At 37.8% G+C, this 23,326-nt stretch overlaps 1 protein-coding gene across 4 annotated transcripts in view; it reads left to right on the top strand.

Annotated features, from left to right (window-relative positions):
- Positions 1 to 1,801: 1,801 nt before the first annotated feature.
- The window catches only part of TTK (TTK protein kinase), a gene marked incomplete at both ends in the record, with an annotated part of 39,318 nt that continues 17,793 nt past the window's right edge, over positions 1,802 to 23,326 (top strand). The window contains 11 exons of one of the 4 annotated variants that reach the window (XM_082855368.1): positions 1,802 to 1,940; positions 4,269 to 4,491; positions 4,862 to 4,968; positions 7,165 to 7,308; positions 7,984 to 8,095; positions 8,259 to 8,331; positions 8,422 to 8,516; positions 10,401 to 10,488; positions 11,564 to 11,684; positions 15,778 to 15,926; positions 22,800 to 22,933. In XM_082855368.1, coding sequence (XP_082711494.1) covers positions 1,802 to 1,940; positions 4,269 to 4,491; positions 4,862 to 4,968; positions 7,165 to 7,308; positions 7,984 to 8,095; positions 8,259 to 8,331; positions 8,422 to 8,516; positions 10,401 to 10,488; positions 11,564 to 11,684; positions 15,778 to 15,926; positions 22,800 to 22,933 — 1,385 coding nt within the window. Of the gene's footprint in view, positions 1,941 to 4,268; positions 4,492 to 4,861; positions 4,969 to 7,164; positions 7,309 to 7,983; positions 8,096 to 8,258; positions 8,332 to 8,421; positions 8,517 to 10,400; positions 10,489 to 11,563; positions 11,685 to 15,759; positions 15,927 to 22,796; positions 22,934 to 23,326 lie in introns of all 4 variants that reach the window. The other 3 variants (XM_082855367.1, XM_082855369.1, XM_082855366.1) reach the window with 3 other exon arrangements.

The raw sequence follows: 23,326 nt of genomic DNA, 5'->3' as shown, positions 1-23,326 counted from the left end.
GGCATACAGTCATTTAAGTATAGTGGAAGAACTAAGCCTAGTGGAAGCTCAAGGACAAAAAGCACTGAGATTCTTGAGTTGGCGCTGTGAACGATCCTTCCTGGCCGCATCCTCCCTAAGTCGGGCAGTGAGGAGCCTGAAGAACCGAGGAGTGAGGGGGCGGTGGCGGGGAAGGGCCGACTGACACGGCCCCTTTTAGGTCCTGATGCTGGGAGCAGCGTCCGCACTCCTATTTTCCTTTCACCGGCTCACTCTGCCCGGGAGTGGCTACCTCTCGAGCAAAACTATGGTCTGGTTAAACGGGAAAGTGCAGGAAAGCCAGTCTACCGGCGACCCGGGGACACCCGCCGACGGCCAGCATCCCTTTGACTCCCGGCGCCGAGCGGGCAGAGTCAGACCGGAACACCCCGCGGGGCTGGGCTCGTGGGCCGCAGTAGAAGGGGCGGTGCCAGGGCACACGAACCAATCACGGCAGACGTGTTCACGTAGCTAGCACTGGCCAATAGGCGGCCGCGGCGGCCGCGGCGGGGAAATTCAAACGTGTTTGCGGAGCGGGGCTGGGATTCCATCTTTTGTTCTCAACTCAGCTTTCCGGCGGAGAGTCCGACCTTGCCGGCGCACTGAGGGACGGCGGCGGCCGGTGTGTGGGCTCTTTGGCCGCGCCGCGCGGGCCGGTGAGCGGTGGGGGCGAGGCGGGGAGGGCTCACAGCCTGGTAGAAGACGTAGGGTGCGGCTCAACGGGCTGCAGGGGGAGGGGCGGGCTCTCTGCCCCTCCAATCCTCCCGGTAGTGCCGGAGATTTGTTTTTGTTGAGAACCCGGGAAACGAGAGGTAGATGTGGACTTGGCTGGAGAGAGGGCCTGGCAGGGCATCTGGGGAGACTCCCTCTCTTGTCTGGTGTTTTAGAACAGGGAGAGAAGATGGTGGCCGTGATTCTGACAGTTACCTTTGGAACCTGTCTTCAGGGGGTGATACCTAGCTGCCCGCTTTATCCCCCTTTTTCATTGTTACGCTCGAGGTCTGGGGCGCCATTGATATCAGTGGCCCTGGGTTACTGGATTGATGGGTTTGAGAATCACAAAGATGAGATTGACAGGAAGAAAGACTGCGGACACTTTGCGGACTAAACATCAACACCATGCAGATGAGCAAGTGCTCAGTACTGTACTAATACAGTAGATTCTTGGTATTAGAATGATTAAGGTAGCACATCATGTTTCTGCCAGATATGCACAAGAACAAGCTGCTGATACCCCATTTATCAATAAAGGGCAGTGATGCTGTATGTATCATGCTTTGAAAGCACTTGCAATGTGCAGGTTTACTGACATAAAGCAGATGAATAAATGAATGGTTATTCTCACTACCAAAAGGGTTTTTTTATGCCTATGTGTCACTACCAGAATCCAAGCAAACATACCATCACATTTTTTAAACGACTGAATTTGCAGATGGCCCAGAGAAAATAATTCTGGAAAAAGAGTGAAAGGAAGGCAGAGAAGAAAAATGGAAAGTTTGAAAGGGGGCAGCAACTTCTGTGTTGTGCAATGGCTTCATTGACGTTCTGGTGGAAAGAAGAGGTGGACTTACGTGTTGGAATCCTTGCTGGGTAGATTACAAAGACATGCTGTTGTTTTTGTGCACATAGCTTCATAAATACTACCTTGATAATATCTGTGTTGAGATATTCATATTTATAATGCTTTAGTCTCCTGGGTTCTAAAAGGCTAGTTGCAACATTTTTTTCTTTAATGCTCGTAAAAATAGGAATTCTGAATAGTTCGATTTTTTTTTCCTTAGAAATGGAGGCTGAGGATTTAAGTGGCAGAGAATTGACAATTGATTCCATAATGAACAAAGTGAGAGATATTAAAAATAAATTTAAAAACGAAGACCTTACTGATGAGCTAAGCTTGAATAAAGCCTCTGCTGATACTACAGGTGAGTTCCCTTGTTTTGAATACCTCTGCGGTAAAGGAAGGAAATGTTAACCACTGGGTGTTCACATGGTGTACTTTTCTCAGTAATTGACGCTCAGCAGTTAGAGCACAAACATTTTATGTTTTAACCCTTTTGTGTGGAAATATTCCCACAATTTTCCACTCTCTTAAGAAAGGACACTTAACATCACATATTACAGTGTGCTCAGAGGTAATTTTCGTAACTCTTCCATTATTGGCAGCTCTCATTTCTGCTGATATGCCTGCCATCAATAGGTATGCCATTTTTTTTCCATTCCTTTTTTTGCTGCAAACTGAGAAAACCTCACCAATCTCAATAAAAGGATGTACAGGTTTAAGGTTAAACACTCAGTATTTGATTTGAAGAATCTTCCTCTTACTCTCCTGGCCTTTCCTATTCTCCCTTGCTCACAGCAGCTTCCTTGCTATGCCTCCTGTGTGCTGGACCAGCTCCTATCCCAGTGCCTTCGTCCTTGCTCTCTGCCTGGAACACCGCTCCCCAGCTACCTGCCCACTCTTACCTCCTTCAAGTCTTTGTTCAAATGTCATCTCATCGAGGCCTTCCCTAACCCACCTATTTAAAATAGCAACCTGTGGGGTTGGGTGTGTGTCCCCTGTTTCCTTTCCCTGTATTATTTTTCTCTATAGCACTAATCACTTTATATCTCATTTACTCATGTGTTTATTGTCTCTCTCCTCCACTAGAAAGTGAGCTGTCTGAGGGTGTGGCTTTTATCTGTTGTGTTGTGTCTGCAGAACTAAGAATGGTGCCTAGCAAGTAGTAGGTACTTAAATGTTTATTGAATGATGAATGAGTGAAAGTGCCCAAAGTTTAATGCCCTAGTTTTATGAAAAGTATTAGCTCAGAAGCTGATTCTTTACTATATTTTAGATTGTTGAGATTTTTGAAAGGTGACCTTTGGATAAGTTTGTTGTATCTGTACTAACCATTAAGTGGATGAGGGATTGAAAGCAAATGGAAGAACCTGTAACTAGTCATGATGGCAGGTATATTCACTTGAAACCACTTAGAAACTGATCATTTTGGTGTTAAGCAAATTCTTAATATGGTGATATTCTATCACCACACTTTGTGTATTTAAACAGTGGTAACAAAGCTTGTACGCCAAGGTAGTTAAGTCCTTATTTAAAATCTTTAGTTGCTCAAAACTGTGAATACTTAACATATATTGATAATTGGGGTGTAAGACATGATACTGAGGAAGATTAAAACCATGGTTTCTAGATGAGAAGAATTTAGTATCTACTATGCTGCATTGTAACATATGTTTGACATCGAATGAATACTAACACAATAAGACAGGATGCTTTAAGGTTTTAACAGAGGGAGAATGGGGTATGAGAAATACATCTTCAAAGACCTTTTTTTAGACACCTTGAAGGCTAACTTGTTAGGAAGGCGATGGGAGGTAAAACTGAAAATGAAGTTAAGATCAGACCAGATTAAATTTAAGGGTAAAAACAAAGTTATGAATCTGTTTTTTTGGTTTTTGGTTTTTTTTTTTTAGTAAAAAGCAGAAACAGTAATTTTGTTTGTAAAAGTAAATATTTAACCCTTGTTGAAGGTAACTGAAACTAATAGAAGGAACGATAGTTTCTCTGAGAAATCTAAATTTAATAATGACTAAAATATCCTGAACAGGACAACTAGTAACACTAAAGAAGGTTAAAAATAGATTAACAACATGAAAATTTTGGAGAAATGTGGGTAAATTGGAGGGAGAGGAAAATGACCATACTAGTTTCTTATCTTTTGTAAATTGGTTTTGTTTGATCAGTTTAAAACTAAGTTTGAGGAATATGGATATAATGTTGGATCAATAAGGTTGTAAAGGTTATGTTAGGACTAGGGAAGTAAGTTTCTAAATTTTTAATGAATAAGCATGAAGAATTTTCCAAGAAAGTTGGTACTGGTGGTGGTGAGAGAGGCTCAGGTTTTCTCTGCATCGTTAGGACGCTAAGGTAGAATTATGCTGCTGCAGCATACAATATTCTTAGACTGCATATGGTTTTGTAAAGCTCCTCATAAACATTTATTTCCAAGGTTTTTTTTCCTTCAAAATATATAGCTTTTTGTAGTACAGTATACCATCATAAAAATATATATACAGTAAATAAGTTTGCTTATATTTACGTGAGTTGTTAAAGTTTTAAAAAAGTATTTTAGGGAGTTTGTGTATGTTCATACTGAGAGTATCAGTGATTAACTGTAATTTGAAAGAAAAGTGCAATTTGGCATTTGTTTTATGTCTTTGCTCTGTTGTGGTATATTTTGTCCCCTGTTCAGATAACTCGGGAACTGTTAACCAAATTATGATGATGGCAAACAACCCAGAGGACTGGTTGAACTTGTTGCTCAAACTAGAGAAAAACAGTGTCCCTTTAAATGATGCCCTTTTAAATAAATTGATTGGTCGTTACAATCAAGCAATTGAAGCACTTCCTCCAGATAAATATGGCCAAAACGAGAGTTTTGCTAGAATTCAAGTGAGATTTGCTGAATTAAAAGCGTAAGTATTACCATTTTAACTGCATTTAGCTAACTACATTACATAACACATAACTACATCACCAAAAGGTAAAATGAAAATATGTTGTCAGAATTACTTGTAAGAAATTTAATATTTTTTGACGCAATCCTTTTGTTTATAATTAACAAGTGAGTAATGTAAACCTTCTTTATCTTTACTATGTACATATTTCCACAAAGTTACATACTCTAGACTCTGCCTAAAAAGATTGTAAAAATTAACTTATTTAATTTTACATACAGAAAAAAGAACAATATCCTGTGTCTTTTGGAAAATAGAATGAGGAGTTGTCAAACTTAGGCAAATGTGTCTTTTTTCTTAAAGCTTGACTCTGAAATCTTTATTTCAGTATTCAAGAGCCAGATGACGCACGCGACTACTTTCAGATGGCCAGAGCAAACTGCAAGAAATTTGCTTTCGTGCATATATCTTTTGCACAATTTGAACTATCACAAGGTAATCTGAAAATGTCAAGTCCGAATTTTAAGTAGGAGATAACTTCCTACCGTAACGTACGTTCGAATATTAAATCATGTGTATGAAATAGAAGTATGAGGCAAAACGTCAGGTGAGAATATGGGGGAAGAATGCTACCTAAGTGTACATGTGGAGAATATTTGTCATACTGGCCCTTCCACTTGTGAGGAGTAACCCAGGAAGATAAGCGTGAACATCACGTGTGTGCTATTAGATTCAGGAAACATCTAAAGGAAAGTGGCTTCTTTACTGAGTATTTCTGGGATGAGGATATAAGATATTTAAACCAGAGCTTAGATAAGTTTATCTTGTGCGATGGTGTCATAGCACCAAAATATATATCAGAATATAATTGTAGCATTAATTGGTAGTTCAATTAAAAACAAGTAAACTGCTGTAGAAGCTTTTATTTCTTGCTCACTTGGTTCTCCCTAGTCTGGACATTTTAGATAGAACAAGGGCAGTCTCTTCCTCAGACACTTTTAGCCTGGCCAATAGCCTTTACTCCTTTCATTTTCTGGGGCCTTTGGATCTATCCTGCTGGCCCTCTGGCCACGTTTTCCTGTTTTTCCATTTGCCTTGTTGCTGCTCCAACCCTGATCCCATTTCCCACCAGTAATACACATATTATCACCATTTTATCTTTTTGGCTCAGCCAGAATCCTTGTAGTCGTGTCCAAAGCAGGGCTAACTCCTTAGAGAGTGTTCGCCAAGACCGAGGTTGGAGAAAAGCACTGTATAAACTCAAATCCTGAACTTCTACTTATGCAGATGATTTCTGAGTCCTAGTTATCTGAATCATCTTCTCTGGTCTATCCTGTGCACTATCAGGTGACTTAAAAAAAAAAAATTCATCCCTTTCCTGCCTAGGAGAGCTGACTCACTGCTCGTTAGAGTATGGCCAGGACTTTAAGATCATCTATCTCTCCTTCATTCTACTTTTTTAAATTTTTGAGGTGTTATGGCCTATCCACAGCAGCTATAAACTTATATCTTTAGAATACAAATTTTGAAAATCTCAAATTATATTATCTGTAAATAAGAAATAAACCTCATTGGTACCACTGGGATGTAGTAGCAACCTCAAGGTCCAAATTGTGATTATTTTGAACAAGGTTGATGAACAGGCTTTCAGGAAAAATGCAAAATCCCCAAAGTCCTGTGTGCTTTTGGTGTGTATGTTTTTTTTTGTAGGAGTGGAGGACATTCCATAGTTTTTATCAGATTCTCAAAGGGGTCTATGACCTTAGTAAGCTCCCTAATTACTAGTTCCTGTCCAAGCCTTTCTTTCTTCTTTTGCTATCCTGAAATGCTCAATATATGAAATCTCAGTACTGTGAATAAATGTAGTCTTAGTCTCTATCAAATATGTTTATGTTCTTAAAATTTGTAAACTGTGAGAAACTAGAGGCTGACTCTTAACCATTTTTATACCCAAGTGCCAAGTGCATAGTATAGCCTAGTGGCTCCCAAAAATGCTAACACATTTCATAACATACATGACGTATACATTTAATATTTATAAATGAAATTCTAAACTAAATGTATTGGGTAAGTTTGCAGTTGAAAGAAAATTTGTTTGGTAATTTATCTGTAGTCAAAAGGTGATTTTGGTAGTTTCTCAGTTATTTTGCATTTTGGGGGCGGTGTAGCTAAGTCTGGTAGCTAAAGATTAATCTTTATTGTTACATTTTTTCACATGAATCCTTTTGATGGGAATTCCCTTTAGCAAAAGATGTCAACCTTAATGACTAAATGTTATTATAAATGATAATTATTATGCTGTGTTGTAACAGATTGATGCTCTTGAGACTGTTGCAACATCTAAGGCTTAGTTTTCCCTTTTACTAAATTCTCTCAAGTTTCTGTTTGAGTTGACCTTTGCTGCCCCCATTTTGTAACTGCTTTGCTAACATTTCTTTTACTTGTGAAAATGGACCGTGGCAATAAACCAATACATAATCACAGCAGTTACATCTTACACAAGTAAACTGTTTGACATGACTTGTTATCAGAAGTGAGAAATTGCTTATTTTTTTATGAATAACGTGCGTGAGCCTTGGAGTAAACATTTTTGCCTAAGACTTTTAACTTTTTTTCCTAGGTCCTGATGAATACGTCTCTGGGGAGTAAAGGTTGCTGCATTAAAATGATGATTATTTTTTACTTTGTTAGGTAATTTCAAAAAAAGTAAGCAACTTCTTCATAAAGCTGTGGAATGTGGAGCAGTACCCCTAGAAATGCTGGAAATTGCCATTCGGAATTTAAACCTTCAAAAAAAGCAGCTGCTTTCAGAGGAAGAAAAGAAGAGTTTATCAGGTAAATATGTTAGTGTGTGCTAATACTTTTCTGTGGTCTTTTGTCCTGCAAAAAGGATTCAGGATAATATTTTATAGAAAAATATCATTTATTTAGAATGATCAAAATCTAAGATTAAGTTTTAGATGTAAAGGAGGTAAGACTTTTAGAAGTAACAAAGTCATTACTTTCTTGTTGGAATTTTTTTTTCCCTAATCAAACTCTAATTGGTAACACATTAAAAACAGCTTGATCTAAAACAATAAGGTCCCACTGTATAGTACAGGGAACTGTATTCAATATCCTGTAATAAACAATAATGGAAAAGAATATGAAAAAGAATATATATATATAAATTACTTTGCTGTACACCAGAAACTATTACAGCATTGTAAATCAACTATACTTCAGTTAAAAACAAACAAACAGAAAAACTTGATCTAGGCGAGAGAATGACTTTTTGCTATTAGAAATAAGGAATGTGTCTTTACTCTTGAGTAAACAGTTATATAATTATGGAATAGTTTTGAAGTATAGTTAGAGAATTATCTTCATAACATCTTCATGTCTGCATATCTTATTTGGGGACAAATATTTACTATGAATTGACTTTTAAAACATTCTTATTTATGAGATTACTTTTTTGTGTATTTCTTATGTCCTTATAAATTTAATTACCATTTCAAATGTTTACAGCATCTACAGTATCAAATGTGCAAGAACCGTTCCCCAGTACACTTGGACATTTACCGAATAGGAACATCAGTTGTGATTCCAGAGCACAGACTAAAGCCAGGTTTTTGTATGGGTAAGGAAACTGAATCCATTTTTTAAATGCTCGTCCTACATTTATATTATTTATACATCTGCATATATATTTTCATGTTACAATAATAGTGTTTAACAGTTGATGAAAATGCATGTGTCAATATTATTCTTTTAAAAATCAGGAGTATTTTCTTTCTGTTTAGGGAGAACATACCCCCTCAAGATGCAGAGATAGGCCATCGAAATCCTTTGAAACAAACAAACAAAGCTAAACGAGTAAGTTATTTTTAACTCTGATTAAAATGGTAGTGGTGAGGTCTATACTTATTTCCTAGTTAGTTACTTAATCTTTCAAAACATTTTTAGTCATGCCCGTTCGGAAGAGTCCCAGTTAACCTTCTAAGTAGCCCGGATTACCATGAGAAGACAGATGCTTCAGTTGCACCACCTTTTACTAAAAGGTATGTTTGAGTTTTAATTTTTTAATTTGGTTTCAAAACTTGAAGATTGATGGCAGAATGATCTTAAAGTCTTTTACTATGTGAAAGTAATTATGATTACATTTTTATTTAGTATGAGTGGGAGATATGACTTTATTTTGCTTTTGCACTCATTAAAATATTCATTAAAAGAACTATTAAAGAATTAGGAAACACAGAGGAAAAAAGATTAAGTCAACAGGAAGCTTAAAAAGACTATGCAAACAGCCCTGGGGTAAAAACTCCTGATGTTTGAACATTTCTCCCTTATGGTAGCCTCTCTGGTAAGACTCTTTTTAGTGGGTATGGAAGTCTCTATAGGGGTGAAGGGAGGTCTGGGAACAATTTCTTTTGCAGCTAGTTCAAGGAAAGGGGCAGCTATCAGTGGGAGAGATGATTAATTCACTCACTTGCTCCTCCTTTTTTTACATGTGCACCTCACTTTACAGTCAGCATAGCCCTTCTTTTTTTTTTTTTTTTTTAATTTATTTATTTTGGCTGCACTGGGTCTTCATTGCGGCATGCAGGCTTCCCTAGTTGCAGCACATGGGCTCAGTAGTTGTGGCATGCAGGCTTAGTTACAGTATGTGGGATCTTAGTTCCCTGAACAGGGATTGAACCCTTGCATTGGGAGGGAGTCTTAACCGCTGGCCCACCAGGAAAGTCCTCACTCATTTGCTTCTGAGCCTAGGGCTTCAAGAAGTGGGGCAGGGTAGGTAGAGATGAAGTATTGTTCACTACATCTAATGTGTTCTCCTTCCTTCAACTTGAAAACTGAGAATCTCGTATTCCAGCTTAGCTAAGGGACCTCATTTTTCTACTCTATTTTTAACTATAACCACTATTCATTACATTATTTCTAATGGGAAAGGCTCCTTGGATGCTAGAAAATCATTTTGCAAGTAAACTTTAGAAATATAACCGTTTGTTTTTAGCTGGTGTCTTCTATACTTAAATTCTTATTATACTTAGGGCTTGACTGAACATTGATATTAAAGAGCATTTTGGATGTCAAGGTTAAGCTCCAAAATCTTATGACTATTTTCTTGTCATCTCCATTTCAAGTGCTAGCTTAGGAGATTTTCTCCCACTCAAAAAAATAAACAAGCCAGCCATTTTCTTGGTGCTTGTTTTGATAGACTGTGAGCTAGGCAGTCTCCCATAGGAGGGCCTACACCCTAGTTCTTATCCTTAAGCTATTTGCAACCTGAAGTGTAGTTTGATCTACATACTGCTGTTCCCTTGTCCTTTCCCACAGTCATACCTTGACTCCAGCTGTTACTTATTACATAACAGGGTAGGCAATCACCTACTTACTACTCATCTCTCTCACTTTTATCACTGCCCAGCACTTTAGTCACGTTTATACTGGAATCTTGTTATTTTTAAAAATATCTTTCCAGGGGACTTCCCTGATGGCGCAGTGGTTAAGAATCCTCCCGCCAGTGCAGGGGACACGGGTTTGAGCCCTGGTCCGGGAAGATCCCACATGCCGCGGAGCAACTAAGCCCGTGTGCCACAGCTACTGAGCCCGTGTGCCACAACTACTGAAGACTGCATGCCTAGAGCCCATGCTCTGCAACAAAGAGAAGCCACCGCAATGAGAAGCCCACGCACCACAGTGAAGGGTAGCCCCCGCTCACCGCAACTAGAGAAAGTCTGCACGCAGCAACGAAGACCCAACACAGCCAAAAATACATACATACATACATACATACATTTATTTAAAAAAATCTTTCCAAGTGATTTTTCCAATTAAAAGGTGTACATATTGTTAAAAAGTCAACTTTAAAATTGAAAAACTAATTCGTTGAAATGATTGATTTCAGGTTAAATATTACAATTGTTTTGTTTCATGGGTAACAGACAGATCTCTGGATCAGAATGCCGAGATACAGTCATTTCTGGATCTAGATCAAGTGGAAATGATTCCAGTGACTTGAGACATTTAACGGTATGTCCATTTTTAAATCTTTCCATGAAGCAAGGGTTCCTGACCCAGGGTCCATGGAGCTTTTTCCGGGAAAGGAGTCCATGATTTATGTATCTCCAGCAGTGCTCCTGAAGCCCCAAGATATGCCGGAGCACTGACGGAAGTGGCACATAAGTCCTAAAGTGTTTCTCCTCAGTTGAGGTGGTAGGGCAATGATCAGCGATCTTCTGGGGTAACTCTGAATTAGCAATTATTATATAGTGTTTTAGCAGGTTAGTTGGCCTGGATTTGGGAATAGCGGGGCGAGCCATGCCCCCCAGCTTTTGTTTCTTGGTGTGTTTAATCGTATGACCTGGCAGGGCATCTTAGACAAAAATGAGGGAGTGGCTTCGTGATGGGGCAGAGGTGAGGGCTTAGATAATCCTGGCATCCTGATATGGCAGATGTGTGAACTTCAAAGACAGGAAACAGCCTTAATCCCTGGTGCACTGATTTTTAGGGGTTATACTATTGTTACTATAGTTGAGTTAAACCCCTGGCATCACAATGTAGGTCTTTTTGATTTTCGATTCCTTGTAATTTGTCTCTCTCTTTCATGGTCTTTGCTTTTAAATAATGAGTTTAACTAGTTTACAGCTATCTTAGAGAATAGTGCATAGTTGTGTCAAAAGTTTATTTTCTGGATTTAGAATAATACTGTCTTAGACTTATGCAAATCTTAATTTTGACCAGTGCTGTTATTTTTGGTGATAAAATATGATCACAGTAACAAAATAATGAAGTGTGTTTTATGTTAGATTCAAATTTTCCAACCTCTCTTTTTAAGTGACTAAATTTTACCATTTGATTAATATGTCTATTGAAAGTAAATTGGCCAGTTTTATGGTTGTGGCCATTCCCGTTGCTCTACTCAGTAATTCAAGAAGTTATCTTCCTGGCAGTTTGTGAGTCCACGTGCAAGTGTAATAGGTAATCTTCCTAGCAGTCTTTTCATATAGGCGAGACTTTAGTATACTGAACACTAAGACAGATTAGTACTACTTCCGTTGATGAGACTGTATGTCAAATCAAATCAAATCTCATTCTTTTTATGTAGTCTGTTAAAGATATTCGTTCCAAGGAACCTCAGATGTCAGATGAGAAGAGTTCTGAACTTATTACTGATTCAGTAACCCTGAAGAATAAAAGTGAATCAAGCCTTCTAACAAAATTAGAAGGTAAGAGTGACAAAACAGACTACTTCTTTAATTAAGAGAATCACTTTGTACTTGTGAAAGTTGACCGGCCACCTAACAATTGCCGTGTAAGACTGTGACTGTGTCCCTTTATCTTGTATTTCAGTTAAATTTTATAGCTTGTATGAAAAGTATTCAATTCTATAGCAAAGAAAGTTTATTTGCCTAAAAGGTGCATTAAAGGAAGGTTGGAGGGAAAATACCGTGGCACGGAGTTATTGTTCTCAGTTGGCCTGATAAATACTTTCTGGAAAGGACGCAGAGGCTGTCTTTCTATGATAATTCTCCCTTTCCTCTTTTGTCAAACATTTGCTTTTCCAATATATGAGTACTATGGTGCATGTTCTAAGGATATATACATGAATGAGACAGGGCCCCAAGGAGATTGCCCAGCAGTTTGGGACATCTGCTGATAAATATAATGCTGGGTAGAATATAGAGTATCATGAGAACCACATCAATAAAATGCTATGAGGATTCAGTGCAAGGAGAAATCTGAGGAACTAATTTGGTTTAGGGGAAATAAGGAAATAGTTTGTGGAGGAGAAGAAACGTGAAGCATTGTTAGCATTTAAATAGGAAGAAATGGCAGTGATAGAGTATTTCAGATGGAGGGAATAACATAAGCAAAAGAATAAAATATTCTAGGAACAAAGATGGTCAATTATGCTGAAAACTGTAACACAGGTAGTATAGAAGTGGGAGATAAGACTAGTTAGACTTAGAATGTCAGGCTTAAATTTTTTATTTGTTTAGATGTCAGAGCACCATCAGAGGTTTTTGAATGGGATCATGAATTGGATGACCATTGTCCAAACAAAGTTTGCCAGATTGGGTGTAATGTTTTCTTTTGATTGGACTGAAGAGGAACACTGGGACTTTTCTGGTTTTAGCCCGGAAAGTCCCGTGTCACAGGAAAGCCCTCCATCCCTGCAAACTGGGCGGCCATTATTTTGATTGGGAACATCAGTGTCCCTTCGGATCAGCAGGGCATTGTTTCCAGGATCCCCCTCGGCTGCCCAAATCCGCGGTTGCTCAAGTCCCTTCTGTAAATTGATGTGGTGTAGTCAGCCCTGTGGAAGCTGCGGGTATGGAGGGCCAACTATAGATTCCTCTTGCTAGTAATTGGGGGAAACTCATATTCTGTATTTTCATGGCACCTATTACAAACGGATATGATTGAAAAATCATCTTAACCAAAAATTCTTGTTTATAGTACTGACCTGGCACCTAATTTAATGCTTTCATTTCTTTCACACACATTTCCGTCAAGTGTATTCCGAGTGGGGCTGTGGGGTCACAGGATGTTGTATATATTCGTCTCGTCGATAGTGCTGGACGGTTTTCCAAAGTGTTGTGTTTCACCAGCACTTATGTTACTCTTGCTCCACATTCTTCCCAATAGTTTTTATTGTTGGTTTTTAATGTTAAACATTCTGATTCTGCTAAGTGATATCTCGCTGTGGTTTTAATTTGCATTTCCCTGATGTCTAACGATGCTGAAGGCCTTTTTGTGTTTATCGGCCATATGGATATCCTCTTGTGAAGTAATTGTTCAAGCCTCCCCAGTTTTTCCATTGGGTTTCCTTTCTTTCTCGCATTGATGTTAGGAGACATTAATATGATCTAGATACAGCTCCTTTGTTGGGTATATATTTTACAAGTAACTTCTATTATGTGGTGAAGACTTGATGAAATTGTTAATTATCATGCATTTTAATTTATCAGTCTTTTCCTTTGTGGTGAGTGTATTCTGTGACTTTAAACAAATCTTTTCCCCCTCCAAGATCATAAAGATATTTTCATATATTTTATTTAATTTATTTTTTTATAAATTTATTTATTTATTTTTGGCTGCGTTGCGTCTTCGTTGCTGCGGGCGGGCTTTCTCTAGTTGCGGCGAGTGGGGGCTGCTCTCCGTTGCAGTGCGCGGGCTTCTCATTGCGGTGGCTTCTCTTGTTGCAGAGTTTGGGCTCTAGGCGTGCGGGCTTTAGTATTGTGGCGCACAGGCTCCATAGTTGTGGCTCGTGGGCTCTAGAGCACAGGCTCAGTAGTTGAGGCACACGGGCTTAGTTGCTCCGTGGCATGTGTGATCTTCCCGGAGCAGGGCTCGAACCCATGTCCCCTGCGTTGAGCAGGCGGATTCCTAACCACTGAGCCACCAGGGAAGAAGCCCTTTCCATATATTGCAGAAGACATCATTTTACGTTTCACATTTAGAGTTATATTCTACTTGAATTTAATATTTGTGTATAGCTAAGATCAAGTGTCTGGATTCATTTTTTTCTCCCCATGTGGATATCCAGTAGATCCAGCAGCATTTATTGAAAAGACCTTTTTCCCCTCAGTGATTTGTTATAAATTAGATGAGTCTGTGTTTGATGTCTGGTCTTGAATTCTTCTCTGTTCCATAGTCCTTTGTGTCTTTGTGCTAATACTGACATAATTACTGCAGTTAAGTCTTCATATCTGTCAGTGTAAATTCCACCTTTGTTCTTTGTCAAAGCTATTTTAGTTATTCTAAGCCTTTTGGATTTCCATATAAATATTAGAATCTGTCAGATTTCCTTTTTTTTTTTTTTTCCGGTACGCGGGCCTCTCACTGTTGTGGCCTCTCCCATTGCGGAGCACAGGCTCCGGACGCGCAGGCTCAGCGGCCGTGGCTCACGGGCCCAGCCGCTCCGCGGCACGTGGGATCTTCCCGGACCGGGGCACGAACCCGCGTCCCCTGCATTGGCAGAAGGACTCTCAACCACTGCACCACCAGGGAAGCCCCATTTTTTTTTTTTTTTAATGGGATTTTGATTGAGATCTAGTGGGACAGGTTGACATCTTAACAGATGAATTTTCTAGTCCACTAACCTGGCATATCCCTTCATTCATTTAAGTAATCTTTAAAAGATTATTGAAGAAATACTTTTCTGTGTAGAGATTTTGCTTATCTTTTGCTAGAGATGTACTTAGAGATCTGATTTTTTTTTGATATGATAATGAATGGGATCTTTTTAAAAAAATACTTATCCTCTACTTTGTTGCTGATATGTAAAAATACAACTGATTTTTTAGCTATTTATCATATTTACAGTGACATTGCTAAAGTCACTGAATAATTCTAATATTTTCCTATAAATTCTTTCATGTTGTTTGAAAATAATATAACATTTTTTGCCTTCCAGTCCTTTAACTTTCTTTTCTTTGCTGTATTGCACTTATAACCTCTAGCATAATGGTGAATAGAAGGAATGATAGGTGGCATTTTTGTTCACTCCTTATTTTAGAGAGCCACTTTCATTATTTTACCCTCACATGATAATTGCCTTAGAGTCTTACAGCTATTCTTTATCAAATATCAAAACAGAGTGAGTTTTGCTTTATACCTAGACTAAAAGTTTTTTTGTGACTGGGTATTGAATTTTATGAAATGCCTTTTCCGCATTTTTGGAGTTGACCACAGACTATTCTCCTCTATTATTATGGCAAATTGAATTAACTTTCAAGTGTTAAGCAACTTTGCATTTAGGAATAAACACAACTTGGTCATAATTTATTATATATTTTGTATATCAGTTGCAAATATTTTGTTTAGAATTTTTGCATCTGTTATGATAAGGACAGAATATTGACATTCGTAAAATAGTCAATGTTATTGTTGAGGCTCTTTTGTCCAGACGCTTAAGAAAGTAAATTACAGGCTAGTTTAAGGTAAAAATTTTGTTAAAAAGCTAGAGGTCTGTGAAAAGTGGTGAACTAGCTTCTCTTTATTAGTAAGACATACATGTTTTTAAATTTTTACTTATTTATTTCCTTGCTTTCTGATAAAGACCAGAAGCATTTAAATTCAGAATGGTCTTTGGTAAAGCTCTAGGTAACAACCTAGGAAGATGGCTGTTGCAGCTTTGAAAAATTAACTTGCTAAAAGCAAATTGTCAGCAGCTGGCTTAAAGTTTTTAGTTTCTTTGTTTTTTAAGAGCAAAATGCTAATGCAGTTTTTTAACATGTTCTATCATTTAGGTTTATTTTGTTATTATCAAATATTCTTGCCTTTTAATGACAATAGCAACAAATACAATTTCAGAAACTAAAGAACATCAAGAACCAAAGGTTCCAGAAAGTAACCAGAAACAATGGCCATCTAAGAGAAAGTCAGAATGTGTAAACCAGAATCCTGCTGCATCTTCAAATCAGTGGCAAATTTCAGAGGTAATCTCAAAAGTTGATACAGAGGTAACTTTCCTTTTCAAGTGTAGCATTGCTATTGTTCATAATGTGATGATCATGTTAAATGTTTTCTTCTTTTATTAAATTCTTGTGTACCATATTTAGTGGAGCAGTTTGCTCAAGTGTATGGTTTTTTGTTTTTTTGCTTTTAATTCACAAAACAATGATCAGTAATAAAGGTTTAGTTTAGTAAGAATATATGTCAAGCTGAATTCTTTTCTGTTTTCAATAGTATTTTTGGATGCTGGTAGACTGGGGCAGGGGTCAGCAAACTACAGCCTAGGAGCCAAATCTAGTTCCCAGCCTGTCTGTAAACAACATTTTATTGAAACACAGCCATACCCGTTTATTTACTTACTGTCTGTGCTTGCTTTTGAACTGTAACAGCAGAGCTGAGTAACTGCAGCAGAGACCACCTGGCCTGCAAAGCTGAAAATGTTTACTATCTTACCTTTTACAGAAAACAGTATGCAGATGGCTGAACCAGTGCAATGCTGTACCAAGCATTTGACAATTTCCTATTGTCGTCCTCATGGATAAAATAGAAAAATATAGACTAGATAATGTGAATTCATAATAGGTTGAATGATCATTCCCACTGGCTGGGCTCCATTTCAGAAGCAAGGATCTGGTAGAGAGCCATACCTGTATGTAGTCCATGGCCATACTCTTGTCATTATTACTTTTCGGTTGTATTCTAACTCAGCAGTTCTCAAATATTTTGGTCTTGGTGCCTTCTTTTATACTCTTAATTATCGAGGTTCCTAAAGAGCTTTGGGGGAATTCCCTGGCAGTCCAGTTGTGAGGAGTCCGTACTTTCACTGCCAAGGGCCCAGGTTCAATCCCTGGTCGGGGAACTAAGATCCCACAAGCTGCACGACGTGGCCAAAAATGGGGAAAAAAAGAACTTTGGTTTACGTAGGCTATGTTTATCTGTATTTGCTATATTAGAAAGTAAAGCCAATACATTTTTTAAATATTTACTAATTTATTAAAAATAACGAGAATAAATTTTTTACATGTGAATGTAGATACACTTAAAAATAAGTATTTTGTTTTATTGAGATATAATTGATATACAACATTATATTAGTTTTAGGTGTACAACATAATGATTCGATATTTGTATATTTGTATATACAGTTGACCCTTGTACAACATGGGTTAGAACTGTGTGGGTCCACTTATGCATGGGTTTTTTTCAATAAATATGTACTATAGTACTACATGATATTTGGTTGGTTGATTCCGAGAATGTGGAACTGTGGATACATAGCGCCAACTGTAAACTTATATGTGGATTTTTGACTTCATGGGAGGTTGGTGCCCCTAATCTCCCAGTTGTTCAAAGATCAACTCTATTGCAAAATGATCACCACAATAAGTCTAGTTAATATTCTTTACCATACATAGCTACAGATTTTTTTCTTGTGATGAGAATTTTTAAGGTCTACTCACTTAGCAACTTTCAAATATGCCATTCAGTATTATTAACTATTGTCACCACGTTTTTCATTACATCCCCATGATTTATTTATCTTGTAACTAGAAGTTTGTACCTTTTGATCCTCTTCACCCAGCCCCGCTCCCACCCACCCATCCCCACCCCCAGCAAGCACCAAACTATCTGTGAGCTTGGTGTTTTGTTGTTGTTGGGGTTTTTTTCCCCATGTAAGATTTTACATGTAAGTGATACTATGCAGTATTCGTTTTTCTCTAGCTATTTCACTTAGTATAATGCCCTCAGGGTCCATTGGTGTTGTCACAAATGGCAAGATTTCATACCTTTTTATGGCTGAATAATATTCCGTTGTATTTATGTATTGCATTTTCTTTATCCATTCGGCCATCAATGGATATTTAGGTTGTTTCCATTTCTTGGCTATTGTAAATAATGATGCTATGAACGTGAGGGTACAGATATCTTTCCAAGTTAGTGTTTTCCTTTTCTTTGGATAAATACCCAGAAGTAGAATTGCTAGGTCATATGGTAGTTCTATTTACATTTTCACCAACACTGCACAAGACTTCCATTTTCTCCGCATCCTTGTCAACACTTCTTATTTCTTCTCTTTTTGATAATAGGCACTCTGACAGGTGTGAGGTGATATCTCATTGTGATTTTGATTTGCATTTCCCTAATGATTAGTGATGTTGAGCATCTTTTCATATATCTGTTGGCTATTTATCTGTATGTCTTCTATGGAAAAATATCTAATCACCTCCACTGTCCATTTATAAGTTGGTTATTTGATTTTTGGTATTGAGTTGTAATGAGTTCCCTGTGGTTTTCTTTTTTTTGGCTGTGTTGGGTCTTTGTTGCTGTGCACAGGCTCTTCTCTAGTTTGCAGCGAGCAGGGGCTACTCTTTGTTGCTGTGTGTGGGCTTCTTATTGCGGTGGCTTCTCTTGTCGCGGAGCATGGGCTCTAGGCGCATGGGCCTCAGTAGTTGTAGCACACAGGCTCTAGAGTGTGGCTCAGTAGTTGTGACGCATGGGCTTAGTTGTTCCATGGCATGTGGGATCTTCCTGGGCCAGGGGTCGAACCCATGTGCCCTGCATTGGCAGGTGGATTCTTAACCACTGTGCTACCAGGCAAGCCCCTCCTTGTGTATTTTGGATATTAACCTCTTATTGGATATGTGGTTTGCAAATATTTTTTCCCATTCCATGGATTGTCTTTTCATTCTGTTGATGGTTTCCTTTGCTGTGCAGAAGCTTTTTAGTTTGATGTAGTCCTACTTGTTTATTTTTGCTTTTGTCTTTACTTTAGGTGTCAGATCTAAAAATTCATTGCCAAGACCTGTGTTAAGGAGCTTACCACCTATGTTTTCTTTTGGAATTTTTATATTTTAAGGTCTTATATTCAGGTCTTTAACTCATTTTGAGTTAATTTTTGTGTATGGTATGAGAAAGTAGTCCAGTTTCATTCTTTTGCATGTGGCTGTCCAGTTTTCCCAACACCATTGATCTGTGTGTCTGTTTTTATGACAGTGTCATACTGTCTTGAATACTATAGCTTTGTGATGTGGTTTGAAATCAGAGAGCATGATGCCTCCAGCTTTGTTCTTCTTTCTCAAGGCTGCTTTGTCTATTCATGATCTTTTGTGGTTCCATATGAATTTTAGGGTTGTTCTATTTCTGTGAGAAATGCTATTGGAATTTTGATAGGGATTGCATTGAATCTGTAGATTGCTTTGGGTAGTTATGGTCATTTTAACAATATTCTTCCAATCCATGAACACAGAATATCTTTCCATTTATTTGTGTCTTCATTTTCTTTCATTGGTGTCTTATAGTTTTCAGTATACAAGTGTTTCACTTAGTTGGTTAAATTTGTTCCTAGGTATTTTATTGTTTTTAATGGGATTGTTTCTAACAGGTGTTTTTGGTGGAGTCTTTAGGGCTTTCTGTATATAATGTCATGTCTGCAAATAGTAACAGTTTTACCTCTTCCTTTTCAATTTGGATACCTTTTATTTCTGTTTCTTGTCTAATTCCTGTGGCTAGGACTTCCAATACCATGTTAAGTAACAGTGTGAAGAGTGGGCATCCTTGTCTTGTTCCTGATTTTAGAGGAAAGCTTTCACCGTTGAGTATGATGTCCGCTGTGGGCTTGTCATACATGGATTTATTATGTTGAGCTATGTTCCTTCTGAAAAATAAGTCTTTTTCAAAACAAAATAATTACAGTGAAGAGAGTGATATTGTTTTACAATTTTTACAATTTCTATAATGGTTGGCTTAACAGAAGACTGGATTTCTTGTATCTACTTTTGCATTCAATCTATTTCACTATCACATGCCTTCTAGCCTTGGGAAAACTCTAGTTTACATTCATGAAAGAATGAAAGTGAAAAAGGCAAATAATGTCCTAGTATGATTATGAAAATAGTTTTAACCTCTCAGACTCCAGGCAAAGATCTTGGGAACCCCTCTCTTTCTGCTATTTCTAGATCACTCTTTGAGAACTGTTGATCTAAGTAGTGGAGTAGGTAACAAATGTTAGATGAGAAGAATCCTGACAGGTTGAACCTTGGACAAACAGCATTTCCTCTTTTTTTCTTTTTAAAACTTGTAAACCGGTAGAATGGTAAAGGGACTTAAAACTATTTATCTGTCATTAGGGAAATGCAAATCAAAACTGCAATGAGACACCATTTCATATACACCAAGGTGGCTATAATTAAAAAGAGACAGTAATAAGTGTTGATGAAGATGTGGATAAATGAACCCTCATACACTGCTGGTGAGAATGTAGAAGGGTGCAGTCACTTGAAATGGTATGGCATAGCAGTATAACTTACCTCCACTGCTTCTTCTTGGGTCAAGGCAGAAGAGGACCATTCTGAGACCTAAATAAATGGTGATCACCTTACCAGAGTTATTATGAGGTGCTAGTTGAGAAAATTTACACTTAAGAAAAAAATCTAAATGTGCCTTCTTAAAAGAGATTTCCTACTAGTAATTTTCTGCCTTTTACTCCTGGTTGCACGTGAGGTCTAGTTTTCCTGTGCCTGCTAGTTGCCCTCCAGGTTTGTATCTATATGCTGCTTCATCAACCACCAACTTGCATTGTTTCGCTATTCATAAAAATTGCTTTGTACGCTTAGTTATTTTATGTTTATTCATGCATTTTTTTATGATCGTATCAATTATAGTGCTCATTATAACATATTTAATTCCTAAGAATTTTGGGGGGAAGATATTAAAAAGTAAAGCACCTATCATAATTACTAATTGTGCTTAATTTGAAATTAGAATGTCCTGAATTTAAAAAAAAAAGTATGGTAGTTCCTCAAAAGGTTACATACAGTTACCATATGATCCAGCAATTCTACTGCTAGGTATATACTCAAGGGAATTGAAAATATATATCCACACAAAAACTTGTACATGAATGTTCATGGCAGCATTATTCGTAATTGTAAAAAAGTAGAAATAACCCAAATATCTATCACCTGGTGAGTCAATAAGCAAATGTGTTACTCTGATTTTATTATTTCAGTTTTTTATTCAATAATAAAAGTAATGAAGTACTGATAAATGCTATAGCATGGATGAACCTTGAAAACATGCTAAATGATGGAAGCCTGTCACAAAAGGCCATATATTTTGTGATCCCTTTTATAAGAAATGTCTAGAATAGGCAAATCCATAGGGACAGAAAGTAAATTAGTGGTTGCCAGAGCCCAGGAGGAGTGGGGAATGAGAGTGACTGCTAATACAGAGCTGCTTCTTAGGATGATGAAACGTTCTGTAATTAAATAGTGGTGATGATTGCCTACTCTTGTGAATATATTAAAAACCACTGAATAGTACACTTAGGTAAAGAAGAAAAAACTAGGCAGTTTCTTGAGGTTGCTACTTCTGCAGCAACCCTCAAGTGGAGGCTGTTTTTGTCTCCCATCTCACTTACCTACAAGCTCCCCGAAGCTATGTCCAGAGCATTTCTTCTCTTGCCAAAACCCTGTCCTTTTGAGGCGGCTGCCTTCTGGATATGCTCTCCTGTCTTGCTCGTTGCCATCATCTCTGAACATCCTAGTGACTCCCCATCATTCTTTGAAAACATTAGGCTCTGGATCACTTCTTTCAGCTTCAACCCAACATCTATCATCACGTTTTGTTAGCTTCTCACCCCTATGTATCGCTAGTCCTACACCTGGCCTCCAGATTCATAACTTCTTCCTCCCTCATGCCCATTTTCTTAATGTCACCTTAGCTACCCATTCCTATATTCTCAATTCTGATCTCCAAAATCTCAAATGCAAACATCCCGGTCTATGAGTACAACCATTCCACTTACCTTGCTTAATAATCTTACTATCAAAGATTCTTAATACCATCCTTACCACTAATCCAGATATATATATGAGGAAGTCTTAAAGGAAGGGGAAAATTTACCCAGGAAAAGAGATACAGTGGCCATGCTAGCTATCTTCAAAAACTCAAAGGATTGAAATGCAGAAAATAGTATAGATTTATCCACTGTGGATCTCCAGAGCATAATGTGGACCCAGTGGGTTGAAATTATAATATAGAAGCTGATTTAACCTAAATATCTGTGAATACTTGCTAACAGCTAAAGCTGCCCCCAAACTGAAGTAGAGGTAGTGAGCACTCACTAATAGCGTTCAAGCAAAATGTGGTTTGCAGGAGTTGGCAAGCTTTTTCTGCAAAAGCCTAGTAAGCTTTGCAGGCCAGATGGTCACTGCTGCAACTCTTGAACTCTGTCATTATCTCATGAAAACAGCCACAGACAAGATGTAGGCAAATAGACATTGCTGTGTTCCAATAAAAGTTTATTTACAAAAACAAGCAGCAGGCCAGATTCAGCCAATCTCTACTGTAGAGGATGTTCATTATTGCTTTGGGATTTGTATGAGATAAATTCTACAAGCTCTATGTCTTTTACAAGGGAGAAAGAAGAACACTAGATAGGTATTTGCCATTTCAAATTTTGCTAAATAATTAGTATTTGGTCATTTTCCCTCCAAACATAAAAGTAGGGAATGATTTTACTGATTAAAGAAAGACTAGTTTTCTGAAGCACAGAGTACTTACTTAGATTATAAAAGTTCAATGCTAGTGATAGTAGCCCTAATGGGAGAGGATATTAGATCCTGTTTTGTTAAACAATGCTGTGTACCTTCCCTCTACTTGTAGTCCCTTTGAGGAAAATGCAACAGGCTTCAAAATTTAGAGTAAAAGAGCTGTACTAAAAAGTTAGTGAAAGTCTGGAACACATATGTCTACCTATTTTAGCATGCTTTTGTATTTCATATGTTAATTTTCTTCTAGAAGTTACGTTTGTGAAACTGTTGAACAGGTGACTAATTTAAAAACCTGAAATCGTGATGTTTTTTATTTTGGTCTAGCAGAAACAAACCAGTTTTGAGCAGCCTGCCCTTTCAGTTTCAAAGCAGTCGCCACCGATATCAACACCTAAATGGATTGACCCAAAATCTATTTGTAAGACACCCAGCAACAGTGTCTTGGATGATTATATGAGCTGGTAATTACTTTTCTTTGCTTGGTACAATAGAAATACTATGGGCTTCGGGGCCAAACAGATCTGGAGGTGGATCCCGCTCTTTTACTTTAAAGACTTTCCAAATTCATATTATTTTTCTCAGCATCAGTTTTTTTATCTGTAAAAGGGGAGGGGAAGGTGGCTACGATATATTTTTAAGGTTTGTAATGAAAGTTTCTGTCATATTGTAATCTGTACCTACTATATATACTCTATACTTTTTATACTTACCTATAGGCAGTACCTTTAAATACTCTAAGTATGCAAAACTTCTTGATAATCATGCATTGCCACACGGATAACTCTCTGTAATTGAGAGAGAGATTTTAAAGGTTAGCATTCTTAGAGAGGGTAAAGTGTGGATACATTACACGG

This window comes from Leucopleurus acutus (genome assembly GCF_964270905.1).
Source record: "Leucopleurus acutus genome assembly, chromosome: 15".
NCBI classification, from domain to species: domain Eukaryota; kingdom Metazoa; phylum Chordata; class Mammalia; order Artiodactyla; family Delphinidae; genus Leucopleurus; species Leucopleurus acutus.
The sequence above is the reverse complement of the archived record's forward strand: the minus strand, read 5'-3'. Positions and strand labels throughout refer to the sequence as shown.